The sequence below is a fragment of the Epinephelus moara genome, chromosome 2, assembly GCF_006386435.1.
Source record: "Epinephelus moara isolate mb chromosome 2, YSFRI_EMoa_1.0, whole genome shotgun sequence".
In the NCBI taxonomy this organism is placed as follows: domain Eukaryota; kingdom Metazoa; phylum Chordata; class Actinopteri; order Perciformes; family Serranidae; genus Epinephelus; species Epinephelus moara.
This window is the reverse complement of record NC_065507.1, coordinates 25,043,729-25,063,515: the sequence shown is the minus strand read 5'-3', so window position 1 is coordinate 25,063,515 and position 19,787 is coordinate 25,043,729. Positions and strand designations below refer to the sequence as shown.

The window sequence follows — 19,787 nt, the reverse complement described above, 5'->3', positions numbered from 1 at the left end:
TTGAGATAGGCCAGTGCAATACCTGTAGTTCCCTTGTTTGTAACCTTACAAACAAGGGAAACGGTTGCACTGCTTTTGCAACAGTAGTCTGCAACTGTAACACAGTCAGTGCACTATGTTGGCAACTTGTCTGTGTTGACTGTATGTATGTATGTATGTATGTGAATATTGCAGCTGTTTGCACTATACTGCCCAAGACGAATTTCCCTTGCGGGACAATAAAGTTTATCTTATCTTATCTTATCTTATCTTATCTTATCTTATCTTATCTTATCTTATCTCATCTTATCTTATCTTAGAATTGCTGAAGGACTGACTAGCTGGGACTTCCCTCCCACGTCACTGTTTATGTCACATGCTGAGCTACACGTTTTGTTACTTGCTCACGCCCCCCATTGCCCCGAAAAAGGTACATTCTGTATAAACAAAAGTAGGCAGGCGGCACTTTGCTGCACTCCCCGATTTTGTTTTTATACTGCCAATGCTGAAAGAAGACTGATTGGGCTTTTCTGCAAATTTGCACAATTCCTGTTTAAAAAGGGTTGTTGTCTCTGAAGGCTCTTCACATTCCAGGACTGGAAAACAGTGGTGCTGACCTCATGTGTTTGGGAAAGTGTAAGTGGATGTGTTTGTCCGCCAACGCAAAACCCACTGCCCGCTATGGTTCTCCCTGGCCCCAAAAGATGATTCCCCCAGGGGGTGGATGCATTTTGCAGGGTGATCAAGCCTGTTTATTCTGGATTCACACTAAAGGACTTTTACTCAGCATCCTGGCATCAAAGATAGACTTCCACTCCACTGAGCTCTCAATAACCCCCACATCACCAGATGTGGCTGGAGAGTTTACGACACGTCACAAACTCTGGAAACGAAACAAAGAGACAGACTCAGCCACATGGTCTGAAAGGTGTTTCAAACGTAACTTTATGATTTAACATGTTGGTGTTGGTGTCATGCAGGAAGAAGATTCAAGGGAGATGCCACTCTGCACCAGGCCCCCTATGGTGCAGACGTCTGTGTGTAGGTTAATGGGATAACACCTTTCCCTGCAGTTGTCTTTTAAGAGGAAAGACAGAAACATGGATTCCATTCACCTTTCTTTCTATTTCAGTGCATATACATACACATGTACATATATATATGATGTTATAACATGATCACCATGTATAACATTTAAATCTGAATTAGTAGTGTCTGTTGACCACTTATTTATAAGTTGGTAATATCCTGTTGCAGACAATGTGTGTTTGGTACCATTCAATAGCAGACAGTGCCTCGTTGGTAAATATGGAAGCATTAGAAATGTTCCAAGCTTCATTAACCATCTAGGAAGCAATTAAAGTAAATTAAACTTTAAACTAGCAAAAATACAGGAGGGGAGGAGTGAAATGTCCCGCCAGTGAACTGCTCCTACTGGACTCAGCCTGACACAGACAGCTGGCAAGGCCAATCACAGCGCAGAGGCTGGAGCCTGCCTGCCAGTCTCAACCCCTTTGAACAACTATAAGATGAGAAGAGACTTTTTGTCTTGGAGAGAGTGAAAAGAAGAACTTTTGAGAGGCCGGCAGGCCATGCTGGGCCCCTTCTAGCATGGCCCCGCCGGGCAATTTCATGGCATCCTGTTGAATGGTGCTTTTCACAGTTCATGTCAAAGCTTCCTCTGATAATTATCTCACCATTGCTCACTGCTTCATCTGGTTCACTCTGGTCATTCATTCATTCATTAGCATCGCTGTATTCATTTCATTCCACTCATAGTTGCATTTACTCATTGTCTTGTCTGTTGTTGGTTGTATTGCGTCAATTGGTCTCCTGTGTCAGTAGTTTAGAATAAATGTTTGTCTATAAAGTCGTCATCTTGGTTTTCTGTAGGATTACGTTCAGTCACTTTACGGGTGCAAAGATCCTGGCTATTTGAACTCTATTTGAATTGACAATTGATAATTAATAATTTCCCCAAAGTGCATTAAACATTCTTGTCTGATCAACAAGAGGTGTGGTTTTATTAGTCTGACTATGAAATTATATCGCTGGATGAATAATTAAAGTGGTTATGTTTAATAATTCTTATTAACATCACTTTTTGCTAATATTGAGCTAATCAAACCCTACAGTATTCATGTAGGCACCTGAATAAACTGTTTATAATCAAATCAAAATTTACATATGTAATGGTGGAGAATTTCAGCGAGCATTTATTTAATAAATGCTGCCACAGAATAAATTATAAATTATGTAACATCAATATTTCCTACAATTTGCACATGAGCCACAGCCAAAAAAGCTGCTCTACACTTTTCCACCACTCTGTCTCATCCCTCCCCTGTTGGAGAGAGTGAGTCAGGAGCAGTTGTTGGTCATTCTGGTAACCCAGAGTCGGCACTCAGTTGCGTGGTATGCATAAATAACACAAATGGTGGCCGCCCAGCCCTTGACCATCCCCAATGTTCTGGGGGCCCCTGTTTCAGGAGGCAGGGTAAGAAGGGCTGGATTGTCTGTGCAGGTTGCGCAGACCATCCAGACAGCAAGAGCTGGGTCCACCATTGCTTGTTACAAGGAAAAGTGACTGGGGTTGCAACGCTATGCGAGAAAAGGAGGCTAGATCCCCTGTTGTATGTAGTTGGCTCTATTATTTCCTTTTTGCAGTGTTTGATGGATAGAGGGCTATCACATGCCACTATTATGTGTACACTGCAGCCATCTCTTCCTGCCATAAGGGTTCTGGCGACAGACCAGTCTTTACCCACCCTCGCATGAAGATGTTCTTGCAGTGGGTCAGGAGACAATGCTAGGTGATGACCATTACCGCCTGCAACCGCAACGTGTGTGTTACACTCCCGCCCGCTCCCGCAATGTATATGTCTACTCCCGCCCGCTCCCGCAAAAGTCTGACAATTTATGCCCACACAATAATAGAGATGCATTGATTTTGTGTCTTCTCCCGTCCCGCAGGAAAAACCATGTAATTTTATAGGCTATTAATAAAGAGATTCATGGGGTTGTTTGTTTCGTTTCCCTGGCCTGCATGTCTTTTGACGCACTGGTCAAGAATAGCACTCCTATTTCGTTGTTTTCATTTAGTTTTTAATGAAATAAAGGCTGTTTCATATTCTATTCTCCTCCTCTGTATTTTATTTATTTTTCTACCTTTAAATAATTACGCAGTGATTGAGGTTAAGGTCTCTTTTCTAAGAGAGACCTGAATAAGAAACATTAATGAGATAAAGATAAAGCCTATGCTCAATAACCCCGGTATCATCATCACGCCTCTTTATGTAATTAACAAATAGCAACGAGAGTAGGCTGTGAGTGGCTCAAATAACACTAATAAATAACATAAAATAACATAAAATTAACAAAGTTAACGAATGAAACGAATGAATTTAACAAATGAATCACTTGGCCATAATATTGCTGTGGAGGAAGAGAATGTTGTTGACCGACTGCGGTGCCAATCCTGTGCATCTCTCTTCCAAGATGCACCCACAGACACTAAAGGCCCGCTCTGAAGGTGCACTGGATGCGGGGATACTGAAGATGAAACGCGCCAGCTTTGAGAGCGCTGGGAAGTAGAGGGCTCAGTGCGCCTTCAGACCTTGTTTGAGCTTCTTTTCCACATCATTTGTTAACTCCATCCTGTCGCTACAGGCTACATCCCGATCCCGCAGTATTTTTTTTAGCCGCCCGTTCCCGCCTGCAGCAAAGTTCAAACCACCCGCTCCCGCAAGATTTGGGTTGGGTCCCGCGGGACCCAATCCCAATGCAGCCCTCTATCCCATCAGGCCTCTGGAGCACTTGTCACTGAGAGTGATGCCATTCAAGACAGATTTGCTGCTAGTGATGACATCAGCTAAGAGAGTGTCAGAACATCCTATTGGTGCACCGTAGTGACCAAAGTGTCCAAATTTTAAATTTGTTCCTAAAATCATAAGGAGGTTGTTCAGGTTTAGAGTAATTCAGTTAGATGCTTTTTGCCCCCCCCCCCCCAATAGAACTAGGGTTACAATATCGTAACCTTCATTCTATGGCATGGATAATAATCCTAATAACTGTTATCAAGCATTATATTGCTAAAATTAAAAAGACAAAATGACTCTATCCTTTTTATGCTTATAGTGACAGCAAAGCTAGTGATCAATAAAGCAAAAATTCCAAATTGTAGCTCTAGTTCTATGGTGCAGAGCTCACCCCTCTATCTGCTGAAATCACATGAGACACGGACACGACACATCATGTAGGCAGAGCAAGTACCTGCTGTGTGTTTTCAGTTTTGCCATGTGATATTGCAGTTGGTCATGGAGGTTTAGAAAATATATACATAATACACATACACATAATATATGTGTATATAAACTGGTACTGAAATTGATTAACTGGTTTGCATTGATTTGATTAATTTGTTTTAATGTGAAATGTAAAAACAAGGTTGCTCTGTCGCTTCACATTGCCTCTTGTAAAAAATTGAATGGCTTCTTGAATTTGGGGGAAACATAAAAACTTGAATAAACTAAATGCATATAATTTAAACGGATGAACCAACAAAGTCTGTGTCATTTATTGAGAGAAAGCAAATCAAGCATATAATAAAGTTTATTGATATTTTATATTAACTTACACCATGAAAAGTGCAATTGTATAATTAACTGCATCCTAGGGAATAAATGGAATAATGTGGTATGTTTAAGTATTCTCGCTGGTATTCATTTTTTTGTCATTAGCTATTCTTTCTCAAGAACTGACCATTGATATTACTATAAACTTATTTTCTGCCTGTATTTTTGTACTGTACAGAGACGATTCATTCTGTCTTATGAAACTAAGTGCTGGTTTTATGACTCAATGCCACGACCCATTATTGCTTTCTTTGTGTTCCTCTCTGGTCTCAACAGGATAATGTAACATTTGGGACCAAACAGTGACACCAAGAGGCCAAAACTTGAGGCCAAGATGGCAAATACCTCAACTACATCTGCATACTTGCCTGGTGAACTGACATAAGCAGGGACAAAGGCCACCCACACTGCACAGAAGATCAGCATACTGAAAGTGATGAGTTTGGCCTCATTGAAAGTATCTGGAAGATTCCTTGCCAGGAATGCTAACAGGAAGCTGAGGATGGCCAGAAAGCCGATATAGCCCAGTAACACTCCAAAACCAATTGTGGACCCAACTACACACTCATAAACTATCTTGTCATTGTGGTATTGAGTGTTTTTATGAGGAGCTGGTGAGGCAGAGACAATCCAAGCAGTGCAGATTGCTCCCTGAATAGAAGTAAGAACCAGAACTGTTCCTCTCTGCTGCAAAGGACCAAACCACTTCAGATGGGCTCCACCTCCTGGCTTGGAGGCCTTGAACACAGCCAGAACCACCATGGTTTTCACCAGGATGCATGATACACAAAGCACAAAGCTGATTCCAAATGCTGCATGTCTCAGTTGACATGTCCACAGCCTGGGACATCCAATAAACAGCAGTGAGCAAAGGAAACATAATTTAAGAGAAAGCAATAGCTGGAAACTCAGTTCTGAATTGTTGGCACGTACTATAGGGGTGCTACGATGACACATAAAGATTCCCAACACAACAACACATATAAATGTGCCCAACAATGAGGCAGTTGTCAAACAGATACCCAGAGGCTCGTAGTAGGAGAGGAACTCTGTTTTCTTAGGAACACAGTGGTCACGTTGAGGGCTGGACCAGAAATCCTCTGGACAACTGTTGCACTTCATGGAGCCTGTAAAAAAAAAGGGAAAGTGTTGAAATACATAATTTTGTTATCTCTTTAATTTGCAATTTGTAAACTAAATACCAACCAGTCATATTGCTGATCTTCCCCTCAGAACAAGGGATGCAGTCAAAACAGCACTCAGGTTCCCCCTTCTTTCTGGCCATGCGGGTACCTGGAGGACAGCTCTCACTGCACACTGACCGGGGTGGCTGTAGATATAAAAATAAATATGTGTCATTCCACTCTACTTTACACTGCTAGAAGGAGTTATCCATGGGACACCAAATAGGTGACTGAAAATCAGACGTAACCTGTTTGGATTCAAAGTTCCAGAAGATTTTGTCTTCATCAAGTGTGAGTTACTCTTTCACCTCACCTACATTCTGAACTTTAGTTCGTCCATCAGGGAGCCACAACCAGTTCATGATATCATATATTGGTAAGGCATCACCATTCTCATCAAATGACACTTCATCACCAAACGGTGTGGTGAAGTTGACCTTTTCCAAGTAATACACAAGCTATGGATATCAGAATAAGAAATAGAGGAAGACTGAAAATGGAAACAATTATTTTATGACCATCGTGAACACAGTGGAATCCAGTACTCACAAATTAAACTGCATACTACACTTATGAACATATGAACACATTAACAATTCATGTAAAGCATTTCTTTTATAGTGAAATACCATCACTAACAATATTGTGCTCCCAGTGCCAAGACACTGTTGTCCCACTACATGTTGTCTCATACTATGAAATGCTGTCACCCAGCGGTGACACCCACTGCTATGCAGTTTATGATTAGTAATCTCAAAGCTTTGTATTCAGTCATACACCCTAAATATTATTCTGCAGTAATTACCAAAGCATTGCATTTAGCCAAATAAATAGTGGGGTGGTGGTGGTGATGATGGGGGTGTAAATGATATCACACCTGCCATGGCTCCAGTCTTTGCAAACTGCCACAGCTGCGCCCACTGAAAGGTCCTCTCCCTGGCTCACACTGCAGCATGTCATCAAGAGCATATGCCAAGGCATACACAGCCTTGTACACGTTATACTCTGGCCTGAGGTTTGAAATGTCCAACAATTCAGTGTCCACATTCTCTAGATCTTCCTGTCCAGTGCACAGTGATCCCCCAGCTTCCACCCAACCTGCTTGAGGTGGTGCAAATTTACACTGAAATGTGTATTCCCAAAACTGATTTACCTGACGTATTAAAAATAGGGGTATAATGTTAAACAAAAGTCACAGTTTTTTTCATACCCTGCCATGGTTTGATGCAAGTTTGGTAGGTTGGGAATTAAACCCAAATGCATAAGGATTTTTTCCCCCTTTTTTTCAATGGGCATATCTGGCTTGCCAGAGGCCATGCGGTCGGCCAGTTCTCAACAGGTACATTTTGAATGAGCACTGCACTACTGAAATTGAAAATTGTAAAATAGATTAAAACATATTAAAACGTGTGCATTAGAAATACATTAACATTACACACAACTCTCTCTCTCTGTCACTGCTGTCAGGGAACTACCAGGCTGGTCTTCAAGCTCCAGCATTTCATTTGTGCTCAATCTTACAAATACCATATTAACTAGCAAGGATAAACTCTCACCAGGTAATTTTCATAGCTGGTGTTGTGTTGTGGGTCAGGATGTATTTGTAGCACAAAGTCCCTGAACCCTGGTATGAGCCCTCGACGGATAGCAATGCCCAGAGTGCCACCTAGATATGTCATGAGCTGAGGAGTCTGAAGCACAGTAGCTGCAGTCCAGGCTTCACTGGCCATCCACTGCAGGCCTGTCACGTTCTGCCTCACCACCTGTGAATTGTATTACATAAATTCATAATGTCATGACACAGTTGGTATCTTGTCGTACTCCATTTGATAACAGGTGTAATCCTGTGTTTTACACAGTTTTATGTATAAAATGATGCTTGTCATCAAAACTGGAGGTCAAAGTAATTTGTCTGAGTAAGTGATTTCACTTAAAAACCCTGCAGTGCCTTTAATAAATAAGATGTGTGATTTATTCAAATAAATCTAATTGTAACGGGACAATGATTCATTGGAACTTAAATCCTTTGGTCAAACTATTAAAACATAAATTTGGAAAATCAATTAAAGTTACAATTGAGTTGTATTTCAAACCCAACTTCTTTCATGAGGTTGATCATGTGGCTTTCATGTGCAAACACAATGACCACACGAGCTGTGGATTTCTTCATCACTTCAACAATCCTCTTTACTTCAGCTGGGTTGTCACCCCAAGGCAAAACCTCTAAGTAAGCCAGACAGCCTCCACCAGGCTGAGCCAGGTCAGATTGGAAGGATTGGGCAGCATGGAGTCCATAATCATCATCACTGATCAGCAGACCTGCCCAAGTCCAGCCAAAGCGCCTGAGAATCTGAATCATAGCACGCACCTGAGTAAATACAGAGTGGAGGGATTAGTACACAGGCTGGAAAAATCTTTAAGTGGAGAAGCTGCTTGTTACCTGAAACCAACAGCTCAGGTGGCACAAAGAATGTGAGAGGTTTTACATAAATTGTACACAGATGTAATAAATTGTTCATTGCAGTACAGGGAATTTGACGATTGTTTAACTGCACATGCTGTTTCAAATGCATTTATATTTTGCTGATAGATGGTCACCTGGAAAGCATCGCTTGGTATCGTCCTAAAAAAGGATGGGAACTTCTGCCGGTCACTCAGGCATGAACATGTGGCAAAATAACTCACCTGTGAAAGACAGATGAACATGTGGCAAAATAACTCACCTGTGAAAGACAGACTGTATATCTTAAAACCATTCAAATTCTTTATCAACTCCTTCAACTTTTTAAGCCTGATTAGTTTATGTTTATAAATGACATTAAATTTGAAATTAAATCAGACTGATGAAAAATAATTACTGTGAAAAACTTACCATAGGTACTCTGTACAAACCTAAGACAGAGGAGATGGCAATAGAACGTGTAGAGGAAGAATCACCCACAATTCCTAGGACTGGAGGGTTTCCTGCACAGGTTTTGTCTAACATAAACTGCTCCTCTCGACCACTGGCTAATGACAACGCTGCACGAAATCCAATTCCTACTTTGGCGCAGTTGTCATAAAGACTATAGCCCAGAGTCACATTAGGCAGCAGGTTGGAGTTTCTGTTGATCTCATCAATAGCAAAGGCCATGGTCTGGGCCCGCCTAAATCCTAAAACATCAAAACTAACATAAAAATACCACTGTTAGAAAATACAACAACTGTTCTGACATGTACATGCACAAATACAGATTTTGCAAACAATTAAACAGTTGAACAGCAACAATTATTATAATACTTGAATATGAAATGAATAAAGGAGACAATATGAAGTGATAGGTCCAAAATGGCATAAATACACAATGTTATACTGTCAGAGTAATATGTTATTATCAAAAATACATTCAGCTAATGGGATTGATTTCGCCCAGTTTCTCCTTTTTGCTGTTTCCCTTACAAACTGACCTGTGGCAGGTAGGCTGTTGTGGCTCTGAGGTAAAAGACAAGTCAGGAAAGACAGAAAAGAAGTGGACCTGAAACAGCCCACCCAGAACCACATCTCCAGCCTTGTGCATCCCATTTAGATGAAATTGTCCCAGTAACTGGCAGGAGGTGGAAACAAGAGGAGTGGGCATGACAGAGAAAATGTAGGAATAAAACAATATGAAATACAGGAGGAAGAACAAGTTGATATCTAATAATACAGACATGACTTTCCTCCAGTTTACCCCTCTCTGACCTGGCGTCAGCTCCTTTTATTGACATGTTTAATGTTGCACACCACCCATCAGGGCATAAGCAAAAGTAGGGGCAGGGCTTAATATATTCTTCAAATTTGACATTAATTTTGTTTTGAGGCAGATTCAATTTAAACACTTTTAATAACATCACATCAAGGTAATTTTGGCTACTTTTCCAACCCAAATTTAAGTTGTGGATGACCCAACCTGTCGCCAAAATAAATGTTAACATTGAATGTTTCATGCTCCACCCTCTCTTCCAACATCCGTCACTTGTGGCTCCAAAAATCCAAGATCGTGACTGCCAAAATACTGAAATCAAGGCTTCAAAAGGTGAATCCACAAACCAATGGGTGATGTCATGGTGGCTATGTCTATTATTTTTATACAATCTAGGATTTTGGCTTAACGTACCTGGTTTTAGTGCCAAAATCACCTTTGTAAATGTAGCAATGACTTCCCAAAAAAAATGCCTGCTTTTGGTGTCTCAATCCCTGTTGGAAGCACAGCTATGCATTGCTAAAAGATATCCACTTTTACTGGCACAATTGATACAGGAAACTTGAGGCTGACCAATATTGGATCTTTAAAGGCCAATATGGAAATGATCGTTTGCCACAAGAAAAGCCAACAGCCGAATAACTGCTGGTATGATTCATTGGCTGTCGGCAAACAATTACTAGAGATGGGCCACATTTCTGTTACTTGTATTTTAAATATGCATTCTATTTACTTTTAAGTAATTCGTACAAAGTTCAAATGTAATTCAAATAAAATACTACTGAATCGAGTAGTTTTGTATTTTTGAAATACTCAAAACACTTTCACGGTGACTCATAAAGCATAAAAAAAACAAGACTAAGTCAAAATCTAGTATATGGCTGGACTGTTAAGTAACGCTAAGAGTGCTGTATCACTGGACCAGCTGTTGCGGTTCAGGCAAAACATTAACGTAATTCCATGTAAAATTAGTACAAAACACTTAGATATGGTCACGCACCAGGAGGGACCTTCTTTCTGTGGAGCTGTACACACTCTTTTTGCCCGATTTAACACAAGCGTCCCAACTTCAGCTCCAGTCAGACATGTACGTCCTCGCATGACTGGTGCAGGCTGTGCAGCCATTATCAGAGGCAAATTCTGCTGAAAACAATCATTTGTAAAGGGTTCTATGAGCACCGATTAATCAGCCAAACCAATAAACTGGTCAACATCTTCTAGAAACGCAATGAAGTCTTACCAAAATACAACTGGTGTTGTTGTTTGCTGGTCTTGAACAGTTGGCTGCAGAGGTCTGCAGCTTGGAGGCTGTCTCACCTAGGTGTCACATCTCCATCTCCTCTACCTTCCAATTAGATTGTTAGCTCGTACACATGTAGAACTACGTCACCTTAAAAACGCTGATATGATATGTATGATATAGGAAGTGGGGTGTAGGGGATTCATAGCAAGATCAGCTGTCTCGCTCCTGGGGGAACTCGGAGTGCGGGGACAGAGTTTGAGGAAGACAGTGAAGGAAATGTCAGATGAAGCAGCCAGAGCTAGTCAGTGGATTTGGATGAGGAGGAATAATGTCAGTTGGGGGCCAGCAGGGGGAACTACTAAGCAGGGTACATAACTCCTTGAGATCAGGTGGAGAGATCCACTTCCTCTCAGGAGGAAATCCAGGAAGAGGAAGGTTATTTAAGTGTGGGAGTGGCCTATTTGAATCCCTTTTGTTTGAGACCATGCTGCAAGGTGAGTGTGTTTGCTGATCCTGTGAGTTTATCTTCTCTATCTCCTTTAACTTTAGCTTATATTGCAGTTATGCTATGTAACGTATGACACAGAGTATGGTGAATGTGCTAGGATAGGTAGTATCGGCACTGTCACTACCTGGAGCTCGCATAAACAGAGCCTGGGTTTGTTGAAGGTGGCGGTGCTGTTTGGGCTGAGAAAGCCATGTATAAGTAAGGTAAAGGAGGTTGTTGGGTTGGTGTAGGGAGCAGTGAGACCTGGCATTAGGGGAGTGTCTCTGGGATGCCAGAGATCACTGTCTAGCCTCCTGGAGGTGTCGTGGGACCAACTAGACGAAACACTGGTGAAAGGAGGTTCCCACCTGATGCCTCCAAAGACATGTTAATTATCACTGCTCACTGGTCTGTATAGTTAAGCCTTGCCATAATAGCTTATCATAGGGCTTAGGAGGTTATTCACTGAGTGCTGATCCTTTCTCTAGAACACAAACTTCTTGTGTTTATTTGAATGTATGAAATGTACAAATGTACCGTATCTGTGGTTTGCAGACACGTACAACCAATTTCTTCTGGTACCTGGGCTGGGATGACCAATTTGATTGATGTCCTACTGAGATTTACACAACAGTCACATCATATCATGTGTTCATCATTGGTTTTGTTTGACCCAAGCCCCAGAAAACATCTTATTCAGGAGCCATGAACACACAAGAACATGTTCACTCCCTTTTACTGAATTACTAGCAAAACCCAAATTTGTAAATATAGTTATTTATACATGAAACCAGAAAAGAAGCTAACTCTTAATATGAATTTGATAATCTCTTGAATAAAATTACTGATGAAAATTACACGGCCAGCATTTTAAATAACAACAAACAGATCATACCAGTCTAAATACTGATCTCAATTTCCATGCAGGCTTATCCACATGGGCATAGACTGTGTATATGATGTCTTTGCTTACCTTTTTTGTCTTGCCCAGTGATTCTTGCGGGTGTTCAGGGAACATCACCTGGTGATGGCTGCCTCTTCCCTGCAATAGGAAATGCCATTGGTGAAGGATCCATTCAAGCCCTCAGAGCACACCTCTCTGAAGGCGTTTTCATTTAATACAGCTTTGCTGCTGCCGGTAAGGTTCTGTCCAAGAAATCCCATGAGGGATGCTTTGTGAGTGTATTTCCCCAGCCCACAGACTGTGGTTCCAGCACACTCTACACTTTGTGACAACTTTATTCAGCTGGTTGAGTGCCTAGAACATAAGCACAGTGGTGTTGTGCTCTATGCCCTGCCCATTCATACCTGTCTTATTCCTGGATTTGTCGTGCCCTTTCAGGTTCTTTCTTTTCAGCATCTGTGCTCACTGGCAAGAAACAGGACTGGTGAAAAAGGGTTGGGTGTGTGTCTGCTGTGTTGCCCCTGACTCCGTCATGGGCATGATACGCCTCCATGTTCCCTACCCCTTGATGACCTGTGAAATGTGGCATGCAGAGTGTCTATTGCTTGTCTTTTGACCCCTGCAAGGTTAGACCATGGCTCCACCCAGTTTGGTTACATACTGCCAGGTTTGGCAAGTAAGGGGCCCCCCTTACTTTTCTGCTGCAGTGTTCTAGGTTAAAAAGAAGTAGGGAGGCTGCATTAGGGGAGTGTCTGGCAAGTAAGGGGCCCCCCTTACTTTTCTGCTGCAGTGGTCTAGGTTAAAAAGAAGTAGGGAGGCTGCAATGACTAACCTTTAGCTGGTCAGGATCAGTGTAGCTGGGTCAATGCTATGTTGTGACTGGATGTTCATTCATCGGGCTCCTACCACTGTACCAAGAGAATCCAATAGAGGGCTTGGCCTGTGCGAGAAAGAACAGAGGTTACGATATTGTAACCCCTGTTCTATTAGCACAGATGGAGCCCTCTACCTAGGGGCCCTATCACTCCTATGCTGCTCTCTGAAGAGGGTGTAGGATAGTGGATGCCATCAAATGCCTCCTATATTTACTGTAGCCACTGCACATATTTTGGTAGACATGTCCTGACTGACCCTGTCGCTTCGATACCACTCACTGAAGAAGATGTAGGATAACGGACAGTTTCATGTACTGCATTTTATACTGTGGGGTCCACACGTATTTGGGTAGGCACGTCTCTACTGACCGACTAAATGTATACAAATATCAGTTAATAAAATCCCAGTAGTGGGCTCTGCATGTGCTTATACTACTAAGGATACAATATTGTAACCTTCATTAATAGTTATAAAGCTAGTAAGTTATTAATTAATTAAAAGCTAATTCATTGTTAGCTAGGTAACAGTTACAAGTAAATTAATTGCTGTTTAGGTTAGTTAGGTTATAGTTAATAGTAAATAGAATAGAATAGAATAGAATAAAAGATTTTCATAAGGCTAAGGATGACCTTTTAATACCATTCCCACCTACAGAGAGGGTGTGATGATGATGGAGTTCATTAAAAGCAGTAGAATGAAAACAAAAAAAGATTCATGTTTTGTTGTTTGTTAGTTTGCTTCAATTCTGAGGGATTTGTAAAAAATAAATAAATTAATTAATACATAAGAGATCAGACAAAAACAGAAATAATAATAGTTTTTAAATTAACGTTTTATCTATTGCTTCTTGTTTTATTTGATGAATACAATAATAATACACTTTGATGATAACTATACTTCAAGAGCTGATTTTATGACTTCATGGCTCCCCGACTAATGATAGCTTTCTTTGTGTTTCTCTCTGGTCTGAGCAGGATTGTGTAACATTTGGGTCCAAACAGTGACACCAAGAGACCAAAACTGGATGCCAGGATGGCAAATACCTCCACTGCATCTGCATATTTTCCTGGAGAGTTGACATAAGCAGGGACAAAGGCCACCCACACTGCACAGAAGATCAACATGCTGAAAGTGATGAGCTTGGCCTCATTGAAGTTATCTGGAAGATTCCTTGCCAGAAAAGCTAGCAGGAAGCTGAGGATGGCCAGTAAGCCAATATAGCCCAGTAATACTGCAAAACCAACTGTGGAGCCAACCAGACACTCATAAATGATCTTGTCATTGTGGTATTGAATGTTTTTATGAGGAACTGGTGAGGAAGAGACAAGCCAAGCAGTGCAAATAGCTGCCTGAATAGAAGTAAGAACCAAAACTGTTCCTCTCTGCTGCAATGGACCAAACCATTTCAGATGGGCTCCACCTCCTGGCTTGGAGGCCTTAAACACAGCCAGAACCACAATGGTTTTCACCAGGATGCATGATACACAAAGCACAAAGCTGATTCCAAATGCTGCATGTCTAAGCTGGCATGTCCACAGCCTGGGACGTCCAATAAACAGCAGTGAACACAGGAAACATAGTTTGAGTGACACCAAGAGCAGGAAACTCAGTTCTGAATTGTTGGCGCGTACCAGGGGTGTACTGCGATGATAGATGAAAATGGCCAGGACGACAGCACAGACAAATGTGCCCAGCAATGAGGCGGTTGTCAAAAAGATACCTAGAGGTTCATGATAGGACAGGAACTCAGTTTTCTTAGGAACACAGTGGTCACGATGGGTGCTGGACCAGAAATCCTCTGGACAACTGTTGCACTCCATGGAGTCTGACAAAAAGAGAAAGATGATGAGGTACTTGTTTGTGTTAAATCTTAAAACTGCAATATTTAAAACAAAATACCAACCAGTCTTATTACTGATCTTTCCTTCAGAACAAGGGATGCAGTCAAAACAGCACTCAGGTTCCCCCTTCTTTCTGGCCATGCGGGTACCTGGAGGACAGCTCTCACTGCAAACTGACTGGGGTGGCTGCAGAGAGAAAGATTATTTTGTCTTTCTATGTTAATATACACTGCAAAGATCTATAGTACAAAGGACAGTTTAAAAAACAAACAAACAAACAAACAGAAATAACCTCTTTGAATTCAAAGTTCCAGAAAATTTTGTCTTCATTGATTGTGAGTTCTTCACCCTTGAAGGCCAACCTCTTAACCTCACCAACATTCTGAACTTTAGTTCGTCCATCAGGGAGCCACAGCCAGTTCATGATATCATAAATTGGTAAGGCATCACCATTCTCATCAAATGACACTTGATCACCATATGATGTGGTGAAGTTGACCTTTTGCAAATAATGAACAAGCTGCAAAAAGTGAACGAACAAACAAACAAACAAGTAAAAGGAAAAAGTAAAGAAAAATGTTGTGTCAGACTGCATCCTGAGGTTTATCCTACTATTCAAATCATTTTCAACAAAAGCACACATTGTTTTATGTTTTAAAACTGTATCTCTGAAATTCAGGCTTTTGCTTGTTTTTAACTGGTTTTATAGCATTAGTCAAACACCACTGTAACAAAACAAAACTGAAATGTATTTTCTCCTATGTCTTGTATTAATTTTTTTTACTTTTGAACGAAAGTAATTAAATGAATGTCAGATTTATCAATGTAATTATTACAAAAATGTATATTAAATAATATTCTGTATGGAGAAAACTTAATTAAGTCAGTACCTCAAGGCTTAGCAGCTGTTTTCAAAACATAAAGAGGTGAAGTGTAAGCTGATATCACACCTGCCACGGCTCCAGTGTTTGCAAAGTAGCACAGCTGTGCCCACTGAAGGGCCCTCTCCCAGGCACACAGTGCAGCATGTCATTAAGAGCATATGCCAGGGCATACACAGCCTTGTAAACATTGTAGTCAGGCCTGAGGTTAGAAACATCCAAAAACTCAGTCTCTACATTTGTAAGATCTTCCTGTCCAGTGCATGGTGCTCCCCCAGCTTCAACCCAACCTGGAAGTGGTGCAAATCTACACTTAAATGTGTGTTCCCAAAATTGCCGCACCTGAAATATATTCATATATTTATATATATGTACATATGTATAAATATAAATTCATTGTTAAATAAAATGACTTCTTGCATTTTTAGATCAATTTCTAAGATTAAACTCCTACCATACTATTTCCAAATGTGTCATTGTCATTCTGGTCAGGGCGTATTTGTAAAAGGAATTCCCTGAGTCCTGGTATTTCTCCCCAACGGATGGCAATTCCAAGTGTGCCACTCAGGTATGGCATGAAGTCAGGTGTCTGAAGCACAGTAGCCGTTGTCAAGGCTTCACTTGCTATCCACTGCTGGCCTGTCACATTCTGTCTCACCACCTATGCATTGCATTATATATATTGAAAAAATAAATAAATAAAAAAAATACACATATATATGTGTGTGTGTGTGTGTGTGTGTGTGTATATATATATATATATATATATAGATAGATATATATATAGTTTTTAAAAAAAAATAATGTATAGATACAAATAAACTATATCTTCAGACATCTATTAAAAAGTACAGTGTGTTTTGTAGCAAATATCTACTTGTTTTCAGCATTATATGAACATATAAGCACAAGCACATGACCACATACTTCTTTATATAAGAAATACAAAAAACTGATATGAACCTCTTCCATCAGTTGAATCATGTGAATCTCATGTGCAAACACCATGACCACACGAGCCGCTGATGTCTTTATCAAATGTACAATCCTCCTGAGTTCACTTTTGTCACTGTCCCAGGGCAAAACCTCTAAGTAGGCCAGACAACCTCCACCAGACTGAGCCAGGTCAGATTGAAAAGATCGGGCAACATGGAGTCCATAATCATCATCACTGACCAGAAGGCCAACCCAAGTCCAGCCAAAGTGTTTTAGAATCTGAATCATAGCACGCACCTGAGTGGATATATTTGTGCAAACGGATTATTGCCAAGGCAAGTTTAATATTTTAAAACAAGATATAAAACTAACTTCAGTTATTGCAAATTTAATACATTTTATATACATTTCACAGTGGAATAACATCTCATTTATTACTTTAAGTCATTTGGGACATTTTTCACAAGCTTCCTGCACTGTCTGTGACACATATTCTTGAAGTTTTTTATTTTGCTTATGGAGATTCACCTGGAAAGCATCACTTGGGATTGTTCTAAAGAAGGATGGAAACCGTTGCTGATCACTCAGGCAGGAGCATGTGGCAAAATAACTCACCTGTAAAGCAACATTTAATATAAACTCAAATTACATATCTCATGCATGTCAGACCCAGCCAAATTATTTTTATATTCCAACAATGTATTACGTTAAAAATTACATTGAATCAAATATGGTACACAAACATACAACAGTTCAAAAGACAGAGGATAGGAAACTTACGATGGGCATGTTGTATAAACCCAGCACATTGGAAATGGCAATAGAAAATGTTGAATAGTGGTCACCCACAATACCCAGGACTGGAGGGGCTCCTAAACAGTTCTCTTTAAGCAGAAACTGTTCCTCTCTACCACTTGCCAGTGACAATGCACCACTGAATCCAACGACAAGTGCACCACAGTTATCATAAAGACTGTATCCCAGAGTCACATTTGGAAGCAGATTGGAGTTCTTATTGATCTCATCAATAGCAAAGGCCATGGTCATGGCATGCCTGAACCCTAGAGTGTCAAAGCTAACAGACAAAATGACACTATTAGCCACCAAAAACTAATATGTCACTTTAAGATCTGTAGATATTTACAAAAAATCGAAACCTATTGTTCTGTTGTAATAATAGACTTCATGTATTAAAAGTATCACCCAGAATCTGTAATGAAAAGTCATATTGTTCACCACTTACCATAGATACACACATCTGAACTTCTACAGATCCACACAGTCACCTGCACGCCTGTGTAACTTACCCTTTGCAGCTGGGCTGCCGCGGCTCTGAAGTAAATGTTCGCTCAGGGAAGACAGAGGTGTAATGGACCTCAAACAGCCCACCCAGAACCACATCCCCAGGCTTGTGCATTTCATTGAGATGAAACTTTCTCCGTATTTTACAAGATGAGGGAGGAGAGGAAGACACAGAGCATAAAGAGGAGGAAGAGAAAAAGAACAAGGTAAGGCACAAACACATGAGCAAATACATGTCAAGTGAAGCCCCCATACTGAAACCACCCTCCTCCTTTCACATGTCTTTCTATTCTGTGCATGAGGTTACTTAAATTTATATGCGGGATTATGTCATCCCATTGCAGGCTCTCTGTCATTGTTTAGTCTTAAATAACACCCATCAGGGCCATGGGGGCAGGACATAACACAAATATTACTTTAATTATGTTGATACCACATATTACACATACTGATAAGCCATATCAGCAAGTACTTCAGTAAATATAAGCCCAAAAAAAAAATAATTTTATGTATTTTACAATCACTTTAATGGAAAATTAAGGCCTATCTTGTAAATATCTGATAATTGTAATTGACAGCATAGCATTAATTAGGAGTCTCTCTTTTTGGTACCCTTTTTTCAGGTGGGAAAGATTTTTCCTTGTCTTTTTTATTGTCTTAGTATAAGTTTGCCAATACAACATAATGTATGTGCCACGTGTTTGTGAGGTGGCGGACCAAGGATCATACTTTACTAAACTGTGTTATAGACATTAAAGGTGTTCTAATAACACTATGGTTATTCCTGTAGCGATGGTATGGTGTAGCAATGGCATTAACATGTGCTCAATCAAAATTGCTTTGATTAATGTTTCAAGTTTCAATCACAAAGTGTGAAACTTAACTTACTCGTCTAAAGAGATAGGATACCCAAATTTAGAGAAATTTAGTGTGTTAGACATGTGTACTCTGCACTAAGGGTGAGGGTTGTTGTGAACAGGAATAAAGATAATATAATAAACCTTTAATTCATTTATTTATTTTTTCCTATGGAGAGAGAACCCTTCAAGGTTGTCCCTTTCTCTATTACTGTTAGCTCCTGCAAATGAGCCACTTGCATAAGCTAGAACTCATGAGGTTATTCAGAGGATACTTCTGCAAACAAAAACACACAAAATCACATTGTATGCAGATGATATGTTGTTATTTGTCGTATATCCAAAAAACGATATTGGACAACTGTGCAATGGTTTAGTTGTTTTTGTCTGTCTTCAGGTGGTAATGTAAGAATGTAGATCAACATTAAAAAAGGTCATGCTACTTCGCTTGTACAATGGTGCCTCCTAACATAATTTCTCAATATAGTGTGTCTTATTTGTATATATAAAGGTTTTCTCCAACTTTGTCAGAGTTGTTTGAATTAAATATAAACACATTCTTAAAAGCATAAGCTGCTTTTGTTTGACATCTGCTGTTTTACTTACTTTAAGGAAAGCAGCTTCCACAATATTTAAATAACCATTTATGACTTGCCTACTAAAACAGCTGCAACAGTCACATTAATAGCTGATTAATCTTTGAGTCTTAGGTGGACACTGAGGAAAAGATTATTAAAGTTTCTCTATACTAGGAAACAGGATGAAGCAAAAATGGCAGTAACAAATAATCTGCTCACATACACTTTATTTGTATTGCTTCCAGTTAATTATAAATGTATTCTTCACAGTAAAAATAGCTTACTTAGTTGTTATATATTTGCCATTTCAAGGTCCACTTACTGTTGAATGAAAGCAAAATACATACTGGGTCAGACTAGCTG

General features: G+C 40.2%; 1 protein-coding gene and 1 pseudogene across 1 annotated transcript; both read right to left on the bottom strand.

Moving 5' to 3' along the window:
* Positions 1 to 4,829: 4,829 nt before the first annotated feature.
* LOC126407768 (extracellular calcium-sensing receptor-like) lies at positions 4,830 to 9,489 on the bottom strand (annotated as a pseudogene).
* Positions 9,490 to 13,940: 4,451 nt separating this feature from the next.
* Positions 13,941 to 18,104, bottom strand: LOC126401699 (extracellular calcium-sensing receptor-like). The gene is made up of 9 exons (XM_050063118.1): positions 17,995 to 18,104; positions 17,468 to 17,762; positions 17,216 to 17,302; positions 16,715 to 16,984; positions 16,206 to 16,412; positions 15,821 to 16,093; positions 15,163 to 15,390; positions 14,933 to 15,047; positions 13,941 to 14,854 (listed from the first exon to the last, which is right to left on the bottom strand). The coding sequence occupies exons 1-9, from the start codon at positions 18,102 to 18,104 to the stop codon at positions 13,941 to 13,943; spliced, it is 2,499 nt and encodes an 832-aa protein (XP_049919075.1).
* Positions 18,105 to 19,787: the final 1,683 nt, after the last annotated feature.

Excerpts from the sequence above, each read along its gene's own strand:
- LOC126401699 (XM_050063118.1), bottom strand. The coding sequence starts at position 18,104 with ATGCACAAGCCTGGGGATGTGGTTCTGGGTGGGCTGTTTGAGGTCCAT. Across the intron at positions 16,413-16,714 it reads TGATTCAACTGATGGAAGAG|GTGGTGAGACAGAATGTGAC; the intron begins GTTCATATCAGT and ends TGCAATGCATAG. Across the intron at positions 16,094-16,205 it reads ACACATTTGGAAATAGTATG|GTGCGGCAATTTTGGGAACA; the intron begins GTAGGAGTTTAA and ends AATATATTTCAG.